General features: G+C 41.0%; 1 protein-coding gene across 2 annotated transcripts in view; it reads right to left on the reverse strand.

The window, feature by feature from the left end:
- The window catches only part of LOC132127808 (transforming growth factor beta activator LRRC32-like), a 76676-nt gene extending 63958 nt beyond the window's left edge, over window positions 1–12718 (reverse strand). Inside the window, exons 1-3 of one of the 2 annotated variants that reach the window (XR_009427602.1) lie at window positions 12532–12718; window positions 11596–11686; window positions 5909–8371 (exon numbers count right to left, since the gene is read on the reverse strand). Coding sequence is in view for 1 of the 2 variants with exons in the window: in XM_059539940.1 (XP_059395923.1) it covers window positions 6458–8371; window positions 11596–11682 (2001 nt within the window). In the remaining variant the exon portion in view is untranslated. Of the gene's footprint in view, window positions 1–5730; window positions 8372–11595; window positions 11687–12531 lie in introns of those variants that run through there. The other variant, XM_059539940.1, reaches the window with a different exon arrangement.
- Window positions 12719–12969: the final 251 nt, after the last annotated feature.

Below are 12969 nucleotides of genomic sequence, written 5' to 3' on the forward strand. Positions count from 1 at the left end.
GAGATGCAGGCTTCTGAACTGAGCGCTGATAACAACTTGGGTTGTCCTTGTCCTCTTTAGTCCGGATGATATGGCGACCCAGTTTTCCAAAAATAACTTCACATTTTGAATCGTCTGACCACAGAACAGTTTTCCACCTTGCCACAGTCCATTTTAAATGAGCCTTGGCCCAGAGAAAACACCTGTGCTTCTAGATCATGTTTAGATATGGCTTCTTTTTTGACCTGTAGAGTTTTAGCCGGCAACGGTGAATGGCACGGTGAGTTGTGTTCACTGACAGTGTTTTCTGGAAGTATTCCTGAGCCCATGTTGTGATCTCCATTACAGTATCATTCCTGTATGTGATGCAGTGCCGTCTAAGAGCCGAAGATCACAAGCATCCAGTATGGTTTTCCGGCATTGACCCTTACACACAGAGATCACAGAGACGACTTCTCCCCCTCCGGTCTTCGAGATCTCCACCGGCACCGCTTCGCTCCCCTCCGCGAGACAGGACGCGGAGTTCATCGGAGACTCCATCGTCCGACACGTCCATGCTACGTTAACCGAAGGTAAAGTGCACACTCATTGTTTCCCTGGTGCTCGTGTTCTCGATGTTTCTGCGCAGATACCCGCGATCCTGAAGGCCGACGAGAGCCCCAGAGCGGTCGTGCTTCACGCCGGGGTTAACGACACCACGCTGCGGCAGACGGAGACGCTGAAGAGGGACTTCAGCAGCCTGATCGAGACGGTTCGCAGCACGACGCCCGCGGCGACGATCGTCGTGTCAGGAGCACTGCCCACGTATCGACGAGGACACGAAAGGTTCAGTAGACTTTTTGCTTTAAATGAATGGTTGTTGTCATGGTGTAAAGAACAGAAACTGCTATTTGTTAATAACTGGAATCTTTTCTGGGAGCGTCCTAGGCTGTTTCACGCTGATGGATTACACCCCAGCAGAATCGGAGCGGAGCTGCTCTCTGACAACATCTCCAGGACACTTCGCTCCATGTGACTAGTAAGACAATTCTCTAATAACTATTATGATGAGTTTTGTTCCACCCGCTTAAATGATAAAAGTACTTGCGCTGTAAAAACTATTAAGACTGTGTCTGTTCCCCGGATAGTGAGGTCAAAATATAATGTAGGATCTAGAAAAAATCTTATCGTAATTAAACCAGAAACATGTAAAGTAAATGAACAAAAACAATTTTTAAAGTTTGGGCTCATAAATATTAGATCACTCACACCCAAAGCAGTTATTGTAAATGAAATGATCACAGAAAATAGTTTTGATGTACTCTGCTTGACTGAAACCTGGCTAAAACCAAATGATTATTTTGGTCTAAATGAGTCTACTCCACCAAACTACTGTTATAAGCATGAGCCCCGTCAGACTGGTCGTGGAGGAGGTGTTGCAACAATATATAGTGATATTCTCAATGTTACCCAGAAAACAGGATACAGGTTTAACTCTTTTGAAATACTTCTGCTAAATGTTACACTGTCAGACATGCAAAAGAAATCTAATGTATCTCTTGCTCTGGCTACTGTGTATAGACCACCAGGGCCGTATACAGAATTCCTAAAAGAATTTGCAGATTTCCTCTCAGACCTTCTAGTTACAGTTGATAAGGCGCTAATCATGGGAGATTTTAATATTCACGTTGATAATGCAAATGATACATTAGGACTTGCGTTTACTGACCTAATAAACTCCTTTGGAGTCAAGCAAAATGTCACCGGGCCCACTCATCGTTTTAATCATACACTAGATCTAATTATATCGCATGGAATCGATCTTACTGCTATAGATATTGTACCCCAAAGTGATGATATTACAGACCATTTCCTTGTATCGTGCATGCTGCGTATAACTGATATTAACTATATGTCTCAGCGTTACCGTCTGGGCAGAACTATTGTTCCAGTCACCAAAGACAGATTCGCAAATAACCTGCCTGATCTATCTCAACTGCTATTTGTACCCAAAAATACACATGAATTAGACGAAATTACTGACAACATGGGCACTATTTTCTCTAATACATTAGAAGCTGTTGCCCCCATCAAATTGAAAAAGGTTAGAGAAAAACGTACTGTGCCATGGTACAACAGTAATACTCACTCTCTCAAGAAAGTAACTCGTAGTCTTGAACGCAAATGGAGAAAAACTAACATGGAAGTTTTTAAAATTGAATGCTTCTTGCGTCAGATCAAGGCTGCATCTCATTTCTAGTCTTACTTGATCTTAGTGCTGCGTTCGACACCATAGATCATGACATACTCATAGATCGATTACAAAACTATACAGGTATTCAAGGGCAGGCTCTAAGATGGTTTAGATCCTACCTGTCCGATCGCTACCATTTTGTTTACTTAAATGGGGTGTCATCTCATTTATCATCAGTAAAATATGGAGTGCCACAAGGATCTGTCCTAGGTCCCCTTCTATTTTCAATATACATGTTGCCCCTTGGTAATATTATTAGAAAATACGGAATTAGCTTCCACTGTTATGCTGATGATACTCAGCTATATATCTCAACGAGACCAGATGAAACTTCCCAATTATCTAAGCTAACAGAGTGTGTTAAAAATGTAAAAGATTGGATGACCAATAATTTTCTCCAATTAAATTCAGATAAGACAGAGATATTAATTATTGGACCAAAAAACACTACACAGATTCTTGTAGATTACAATCTGCAACTAGACGGATGTACTGTTACTTCCTCTACAGTCAGAAATCTGGGTGTTATATTAGACAGCAATTTGTCTTTTGAAAACCATATTTCCCATGTTACAAAAACTGCATTCTTCCATCTTAGAAACATTGGCAAGCTACGAAACATGTTATCTGTTTCTGATGCAGAAAAGCTAGTTCATGCTTTCATGACCTCTAGACTGGACTATTGTAATGCACTTCTAGGTGGTTGTCCTGCTTCTTCACTTCATCTACAGCGATATCGTTGACCTGATTGCAAATAATTGCACAGACACTATTTAACTGAACAGAGATGACATAACTGAATCCATGATGAACTGCCTTTAACTATCATTTTTGCATTATTGACACTGTTTTCCTAATGAATGTTGTTCAGTTGCTTTGACCCAATGTATTTTGTTTAAAGTGCTATATAAATAAAGGTGACTTTGACTTTGACTTCAATAAACAAGCTACAGGTCGTCCAAAATGCAGCAGCTAGAGTCCTTACCAGGTCAAGAAAATATGATCATATTACCCCAATTTTACAGTCTCTGCACTGGCTACCTATTAAGTTCCGTATCAGTTACAAATTATCATTACTTACCTATAAGGCCCTAAATGGTTTAGCTCCTGCGTACCTAACTAGCCTTCTACCACGCTACAACCCATCACGCACCCTAAGGTCACAAAACGCTGGACTTTTGGTAGTTCCTAGGATAGCAAAGTCCACTAAAGGAGGTAGAGCTTTCTCACATTTGGCTCCCAAACTCTGGAATAGCCTTCCTGATAATGTTCGGGGTTCAGACACACTCTCTCTGTTTAAATCTAGATTAAAAACACATCTCTTTCGCCAAGTATTCGAATAATGTATCTCTTAAATTGTGAGTGTAGTTGTATCTGATCAAATGTGCATTCTTATTCATTAGCTTGGGTTAAGCTAATTTTACTTCAGTTTCAGCAGCTATGCTAATGATGTCTCTATTTGTTTCTCTGTTTCTGCTGGATCTTCATCCCGTGGTAACTAGGATTTACACAAGCTCCAGTCTGGATCCAGAACACCTGAGAAGAGATGATGCTGACCCTCAGAGGACCTCAGATGATGCTGACCCTGAATCAACAACAGAACTAACAATTATTGCTACAAGTGTGACTGCATCATATAATAATTATTAATAATATTAATAATGTTCATCATCTGACTGACTACGACTTGTATAAATTTTTCTACAAATCCTGTCATACATGCACAAACTGGCAGTCACCACAACCTATTACTAAATATTGTAGAAACATAATTTTCTGTAAAGTTGCTTTGTAACGATTTGTATTGTAAAAAACGCTATACAAATAAACTTGAATTGAATAGAATTTTTCTCTGAGAAACTCTTTCTGATATTGTTCCACTATTTTTCACCGCAGCATTGGGGGAATTGGTGATCCTCTGCCCATCTTGACTTCTGAGAGACACTGCCGCTCTGAGAGGCTAGTTTATACCCAATCATGTTCCCAATTGACTTAATAAGTTGCAAATTGGTCCTCCAACTGTTCCTTATATGTACATTTAACTTTTCCGGTCTCTTATTGCTACCTGTCCCAACTTTTTTGGAATGTGTAGCTCTCATGAAATCCAAAATGAGCCAATATTGGGCATGACATTTCAATATGTCTCACTTTCAACATTTGATGTGTTATCTATTTTCTATTGTGAATAATATATAAGTTTATGAGATTTTTAAATTATTCCATTTCTTTTATACTCACAATTTGTACAGTGTCCCAACTTTTTTGGAATCAGGTTTGTATATATATATGTGTGTGTGTGTGTGTGTGTGTGTGTGTGTGTGTGTGTCTATATAGCTTTCTTTATGTTTTATTTCATTTGTAATATTATTTATTTATTTACTTGTTTGTTTTTAGTACATCAAGTTAAACTAAATGCAAAGTAGAAATTTTATATTGGAAACTAATAAAATAAGTTAAAGTTTTTTATTTATTTATTTATTTTTAATGTTTATTATTATAGTTAATTTTTCTTCAAGTAATAAAATATTTCTTTTTTTTTATAATTTTACTTTTTACTAATAACCCTGCCCTCAATGGATATAAATACTACAAGTAACTTTGCAAGTGATAAGTTAACTTCTTCCACTAACCCTAACCTAAACATAACCTGAGTCTACTAATACTTTAATAAGAGTTAGTTGACATGTAGTTGCAAAGTTTGTTTTTGGTAAATAGTGAACTATTGAAATAAAGTGTAATTTAGGAATAATGTATTTTATGTAGACTTTAGCCTAAAATCTTGATATGGAGGAACAGTGAACAGACAGCACATAACAGAGACATTTTATTTAGGAAAAACTTCATAAATAGATTTATAGATTAATTCATTATACAAACAATGTGGTAATAGTTCCTTCATATAGTGCTGGTGTGTAGTGCCTGCTCATATATGACGTGGGTGTAGGTGTGTGTGTGTGTGTGTGTGTGTGTGTGGCTTCTGTGGGTTTTGTCGTGTATCTGGAAAGCAGAAGGGGCGGGGCCATGACTCAGACGGACAGGAGGAAGCTGCTGTCATGAGCGCGTCAACAGCTGTGAAACAAATCTCTATTAATATCTGCGGTGATGATGTGTGCTTCCCTCAACAGGGATTTCCTGTCTATCTTTATCCGCGCCTGATATAGACTCCAGGGTCGAACTTATTTCAGCTCTAGGCTGGAAATTTCTAAAAAAAGACCTGATTGACCAAACAAACAAACATTGCAGGCGGTGTGTGTACGGAGCGGAGCTGAACCTGATCACCAGTCCAACACAGTTCAGTGTCACTGAGAGAGACTGGATGAATAAATCATCACGGCGAATGCAATGCAGCGTTAACCGAAAGGAAACTGAGCTCAACAACAGGAAAGCGACGCTGAGAGACGCTCTGCTGCAGGTGTTCCATTAAAAACACTTCCTCCGGCCGATGAAATTCCTTCTTCTAATGCACAACATACACATCTGTTAAAACCCAGTCATAAGGGTAACATTTTTAAAAATGAGATGTATACATCATCTGAACGATGAATAAATAATATTTCCAAGCAATGCATATAACTAAACAAAAATTAAGTTTTGATATATTTACGGTAGGAAATTTACAAAATATCTTCATGGAACATGATCTTTACTTACTATCCTAATGATTTTTGGCATTGATAATAATTGAATAATTTTGACCCATACAAAGTATTGTTGGCTATTTCTACAAATATATCCCAGAGACTTAACGCTGCTTTTGTGCTGCAGAGACACGTATTGAAAACACACTCCTACAATCTAGTCTCACTCTACAACCCTCTCCAGTCAATCTTGCATCTGTTTGCAACTTGTTGATGCAGTTTTCACATTATGCATGTACATTTCACTCCCATATTCACAAATCACAATCCATAAAGTGCGTGCATCAGAAAGTGTAGTGTTATTGCAGAAGATCAGCACATGAAACATGTTTTGTTTGGCTAATTGGGATCGTTTGTGCAGTCTTGCTGCATCTGGCTGGTTTCGAATGCAGAAGCATGTCCTGCTTTACCCTCACTGGTGAATATTGCTTGCATTTCTGTTTAAATAGCAAATGTCACAAATGATGTGAATGCAAAAGATGGTGATCAGGATTTGACACTGAACTTGTTCCAGATCCACCCACGCATCACATACTGAAACCTAGCTGTCATGCATGTGGCACCACAATCAGGTGAGAACGCTTTGGTTTCTTTTCCTTCTTTTGATTCAAGCTTTGATGCCTCTTTTGAACCTGTGTTTTTTAGAGTGACAGAGTTTCAAGGCGACCACCGACACCAGCATCAGTCCGAGCACGAGCACGACGATCACACTGATCCACAACACTTTCCTGTCCACAGACTCGCAGTGCTCCGGCTTCACGGCGCTCACGCTGATCTCCACGCTCTCCGAGTCTCTGGTGTACCAGCAGGTCACGACGGCGATGTCTGGCACGTTCAGTCTGTCCTGCTGGAGCAACGTGAGGAGGTACGGGTTTCCGCAGCAGCTCAAGGGGTTCGAGCCTACATATAAAGTTCTGAGCGATTTCTGCAGAGCCAAAACCGTGTCGGATGTGAGTGTTACCAAACTGTTATTCTGCAGGTTCAAGGACTCCACCGAAGAGTCTCCACTCCACAGAGAGACCCCCGTGAGCCGGTTCAGCGACAGATCCAAAGACTTGAGTTTCTGAAAGAAGGTGAAGTCGACAGCTAAGTTTCGGAGCTGGTTTCCTCTCAGAGAAAGATGGGTGAGGGACATCTCCAAACCTGAGAGAGATGACGTGCCGACATCCACACCGGGATTCATGGACAGATCCAGAATAAGCAGCGGGCTTCCGTGAAACGCTCCTGGTGGAACCGATACGAGACTGTTCTCCGAGAGGTACAGGTAGCTCAGGGTCGGGATAGAGGACAGTCGGATGCAGTCGTGCATTGGACCCTTGAGAGAAGGACAGATGCTGAACAAGTTTTCCTGAAGATGAAGGCTCTGTATGTTGGGGAGCCTTGAGAAGATCTCGGGGTCTAGTATGCTCAGAGCGTTTCCCTGAAGGTGCAAGACTTCCAACGCAGCCAGCGTGTTTTCCCCGAAGGACAAGTTCTGCAGGTTGTTGTAGCTGATGTCCAAGGTTTTCAACGAGTTCAGATGGCCTTCTGAATCCACACTGAAGCTCTCTAAACAGTTATTGCTGATGTTCAGGCTCTCCAGAGAAGCCACGCTGCTGAAGAACGAGGACGGAATCGCTTTGAACTGGTTGTAGCTCAAGTCCAAGTAGAGCAACTTGGGAAAATCCTGGTGCCTCTGATTAACACAAAGGCAAAGGGGTTTGTCGTGATCGGTGAACAGATACCCGCTGGCCTTCAGGTTCTCCAGCTCTTCTAGTGGACCGGAGCAGTTCACGCTTCTCAAGAGGTTTCTGGACAGGTCCAGGTACACGAGTTTGTTCCTCTCGGGAAGCACGGGGAAATACAGGATTTTATTTTCCCTCAGGTCCAGATACTGAAGCTCGAACTCTAGATCCGAATCAACGGTCTGAAAGCTATTCAGGCTGTTTTTGCTCAAGTTTAGAGTTTTGAGCTGAACGAGGTTGAAGTCTGTGATGCATGAAATGGAGTTCACCGACAGATCGAGTTCTGAGAGTCCCGTCAGCGACTCGAAAGCACCTTCTTCGATTTCTATGATGACGTTATTGTGCAGGTCGATGTTTCTTAGAGCCTGAGATCCGTTGAATGTGTGCCTGCTGATTTTAGTAATGCTGTTCCCGTCTAAAGAGAGGTTGGTGAGGGCCGGGGTGTCGCTCAGGAAATAGTCGCTCATATCCGTGAACAGACCGTTTCCGGACAAATCCAGATGCCGGACTGATTTGAGCGGCCCGACGTGTGTTTTCAGAGCGGCGTAAAGGTCCAGGGAGTTTCCCGATAGATCCAGCACCTCCAAACGACTCGTGTCTTGGAACAGGCCCGGCTGGATGAACTGGATCTTGTTGGCGTGGAGGTTCAGATGCTGGACGGTGGAGAGCCCAGGAAGCTCCCGGTCCGTGAGGTTCTGCAGGAGGTTTCGAGACAGATCGAGGAGGTGGATAGAGGTCGGCAATCGCACAGGGATCCGTCTGAGGTTCAGACCGCTGCAGTCGACATCCTCCTGGACCTTAAACCAACAAGAAAGAGTGCTATTAGCCAACACATTACACAAGTGATTCCGGCGTACACTCCCAGGCAAATGCTGAACAGTACGATGTGTTATGTTTTTTTAAAGAAGTCTCTTCTGTTTTCCAAGCCTGCATTTATTTGATCTAAGATATAGTAAAATTGTGAAAATATTTTACTATGTAAAATACTTGTTTTCTATTTGAATATATTAAAATTGCAATTTATTCCTGTGGTTTCAGAGCAGAATTTTTTCAGCATCATTCCTCCAGTCTTCAGTGTCACATGATCTTCAGAAATCAGAATAATATGATGATTTACTGCTCAAAATATTTATTATTATGTTAAATGTTTCTTGAGCAGTAAATCATCATATTATTCTGATTTCTGAAGATCATGTGACACTGAAGACTGGAGGAATGATGCTGAAAATACAGCGGAGCATCACAGAAATAAATTACAGTTTAACACAGATTCACACAGAAAACAGCTGTTTTAAATCATAATAATATTTCACAATTTTTACTGCTTCTGCTGTATTTTTGGATCGAATAAATGCAGGCTTGGTGAGCATTAAGATTAAAAATCTCACTGTTCAAACAGTGTTGACTGCTAGTGTACACTCATGACATCACACAGCTGTTTCCTGGAAGTTTTCAACACCGTTTTTAGTGTGACGTATGACTTAAAGGTGCCATGTGCAAAAATTGAGCTAAAAATATTCAAAAAATGACCTACACGCATCAAAAGAATGAGAGGAAATAAGGGCGATGATGTCATTAAAAAAATGTCAAGTTATAGTGCTGCAGAGATATCAACCTTAATTAGCAGTAGCATTACTAGCCCCGGTCCGACAGGTGTCGTAATACCAGTTTCGGCCATGGGAGGCGGTATGCGGGCAACATAACCACCAGCCAACCTGCAATACACGAATAACTCGCACGGCTTGTGGGCGTAATCTAACCTGATGTCAATCATGTGGAAAGTACAGCCCACTACTTCATTTCAGTTCAGGGAAGAGAGCGGAAGGATGACTTAAGCCCTTGGCAAGAGACCACCACCCGCTACAGGGAAACAACCGCGCACGGAATCACAAATCAAATCCGATAAGAAAAGGAGCCGAACCAGAGTAAACATCGGCACTGCTTTCAATCGCTGGAGACAACTGATGGACCTGAAAGAAATGAGGTCCGACACCGAACTTGCAACATTTCTTTTGGATTGGTAAGTTAGATGCTGTTAGTATTTCGCTACAAGTTTGTTTTATAGGTTTGTGTTTTTTTTCGGGAAGTTATAACATAGAAATGTATCGAAGGCTGTTGTATAAACGTGCTAATGTTAGCGATGGCTAACCGTAGCTGCGTTTGATAATAAGCTAGCTATAACTTACCCATTGTTTTATATCATAAGTAACCTGCTCTCTCTAGTCTGTTGGTCTCCATGTCCTCTTTGCTTCGTGGTTTTTCTGTACGTGAGAAAATTGATGTGTTGCGTGAAAGCGTGTGAAAAGAGTCAATTGCGTTTGTCTCACGGTGAATGCTTGAGAGTTGGCAGCTCTGGTTAACGTTACGTTGGTTGGCGCTAGCTTGGTCAACATCAGCTGTCTGATGTTGACCAATGATGTTGACAGAATGCTGTCGGTCAAATTAATTTACTTCAAATAATGTGTATATACAACTCAGAATGTAATATGAACAAAACGAATAGGAACATATTCACTGGTAAAGGTGAAGGGGAGTAGCTTGAAGATGTCATGTTTCAAAATCACTTGACATCACCCAACGTTCCTCTGGAGGCAAAACGTCCTCTTAATTCCAGTTTTCGCGCCCCACTGCTTCTACATTCGTCTTTGTTAACACACCTGATTCAGATAATCAGCTCGTTAGAAATGAACTCCGTGCATGAACTGTGTTTCAAATGTTCATTGCTCCCTACTCTCTGAGCAGGGGAAATCTGTTGAAGTTTACCTCACATCGAAACATTCATTCACTGATTTGTGCTGTGTAGCGTCTTTAAACATGGACAACTGTGACATCATATACCTCTGTAAATCAATACAATTTAAATTCACGTCTTGCACACTTGAATGCACTTTAATTGGAACATATAGCTACGTTCGCTTCGAACTGGAATCATGGCTGAATATCCTGTGATGTCCACTTCGCAGGGCACTTATGAATAGAATAGAACAAATGTCTGAAGCGCCAAGAGAAACGTTCAAAATGTGCAGAGCAGTGGGGCGCGAGGACTGCAATTGAGAACCGCTGTCTTATAGGCTTCGGCTATGCTCTAGTGTTGTTGTGAAGGTAGGGGCGGAGCATAGAGACTATGCCGTTTCTCGTTTGTTACTCTAGAGTAGACCAATTCACTTTATTGAGGTATACTGCCCCCATCTGGTATGGAATGTGGAGTATGACTTGATTTTTTTGCCAGATATGACAGATGGCACCTTTAAAGCAGCTCTTGGCTTACACTGTCTGCGCTCCATCTACACTTTATTTATGCTCTCTAGATAACTGTGGCTAAGGTACAGTGTTTCAGGATTTTCCCTAGTCTCTGGGACTGACCCTTCGTTTCCGCCAGGGTTCGGCGAGAGGATGGAGATGTAATGAAGCGCTAATGTATTTCATCTTACACACACTTCCGCTGTGCTCATTAGATAGTGTCCAAACACACGGTCAGAGGAGGTTTCCTGCCATGGACACAGTCATCCTGCTCTGATCAGTTCAGACTCTGTGGTTTAGTCTGAGACTCACTGGAGGATGTTTCTGCCTAATATGGTTCTCTAGATGTGGGACCATTTGGTCTTTGCTAAAGTAAAGTTTAAGTGTGATTTAATTGAATTAATACTTAAGCCTTTCATAGAGACACAAGCGAGTCAATGGTTGACTTACAGCAGGAATATAGAGATATACAATGAATGTGGAGCAACACAGAAAGATGTTTTGAAATCAAGAATTTTGATAACAAGTCTCAGCATCTGAAATAACACTTTTGAGCAAAAGTCTCAATTTAGTCTGTTTAATGTCATTGGTAAAATAGGTCTCACCTGTGGTTTTTAGTCCCTACAGCTTGATCATTTAATGGCCACCAAAGACATTCAATCCAAGCGATTGATATACAAAGACTTTAAGTATTTTCTACCCGATTGGAACTAAAAGTGTTTGGCTTCTAGGCAAGGAATTGCACATAATCATCAGTAATTATAGCAACTCAGACACTCACCACTTGACAGGTTAAAGGCTCTGCTGGACGTCTGTAGGAAGAGACCTGGTTCACCACGAGCATCAGTATCCAGAGACGCGTCCCCATGATGCTGCAGAGACACAGAAGAGCGAGCGAGTGAATGAACGAGGAGGAATGACACGAACATGACATCACTCCGCAGGCGCTCACGTCACAGCTTCTGTTTTTAACCCCAGTGATGTCTGCTGAAGTGGAACATTGACTCTTTCTCGATGTCAACAGATGTGTCACTCCTGTCTAGGTCTGGTTTCTTGTGTTTGATATTTGACATGAACAGAAACGCCCACACGTGACGAGCACAGCAGAAATACGAAAGGTTAATCTCCATTTCCACATTATGTGTTAAATATATATCAGAGGCTGATGTTTCAGCAGAAATTAACCCTCTGATCTCCAGGCATTACTCATCGTGTGCCAATCAAAGGAAACCCTCAAACCACACACTGCAACAAAAAAAATGATTCTGTTTTTTGATACTTAGTATTTTTGACTATAGAAACATTCTTCTGCATTCACTTGACAAGTAAAATGTGTTCTAAAAATCTATATCTTGTTAGTTTTTTTTTAAACAAGAAAAATATCTGTCAGTGGAGTAAGAAAAATCATCTTAATCCAAAGGCTAAACAAGATTATTTTTCTTGCCCCACTGGCATATATTTTTCTTGTTTTAAGAAAAGAAATAACAACATTTTTATTACATTTTTACAGAAAACAAGACATAATATCTCAATTAATTTTACTTGTACAATAAAGTAATCTCAATTAAAGAACGTTAAGATATTTATAACTAGAAAACAAGACTAAAACACTAAGTAAGAGAGACTATTTTGCGGTGCAGATCAGAAAAGCAGTCATCTGAAGCATGAGAGTGTTGTGTGTGTGAGGAGTGTGTGAGGAGTGTGTGAGGAGTGTCACCTCAGTAGTGTGCTCCTCTGCTGCTGTTCACACTCATGCTGCTCTCCTCCGTCTCTCGTGCGCTCCGCTACACATCCTGTGAAAATATCCTGCAAATACTTTTGTTTTTTCCTTCTGCGCTCAAGCCTTGTATGGGATCGGATCTCTCTCTCTCTCTCTCTCTCTCTCTGTGTGTGTCTTTCTCTCTCTCTGTTACTCTCGTTCTCTTGCTATTTAACTCCCTCCCTGTTTGTCCCTCCCTCCCTCCGTTTCTCTCTCTCTCTCTCTCTCTCAATTCAATTCAGTTCAAGTGAGCTTTTTTTGGCATGACTTGCACAGTACTGCCAAAGCATTGACCACTGCATGAACAAATAATAATTGAATATTACATAAACAAAACAAGAATAGATCTGTAATTCATAAAGCAGATAATTACATATTTTTTTAATAAACAAAAAT

The sequence above is a fragment of the Carassius carassius genome, chromosome 45 (genome assembly GCF_963082965.1).
Source record: "Carassius carassius chromosome 45, fCarCar2.1, whole genome shotgun sequence".
Taxonomy (NCBI): Eukaryota; Metazoa; Chordata; class Actinopteri; order Cypriniformes; family Cyprinidae; genus Carassius; species Carassius carassius.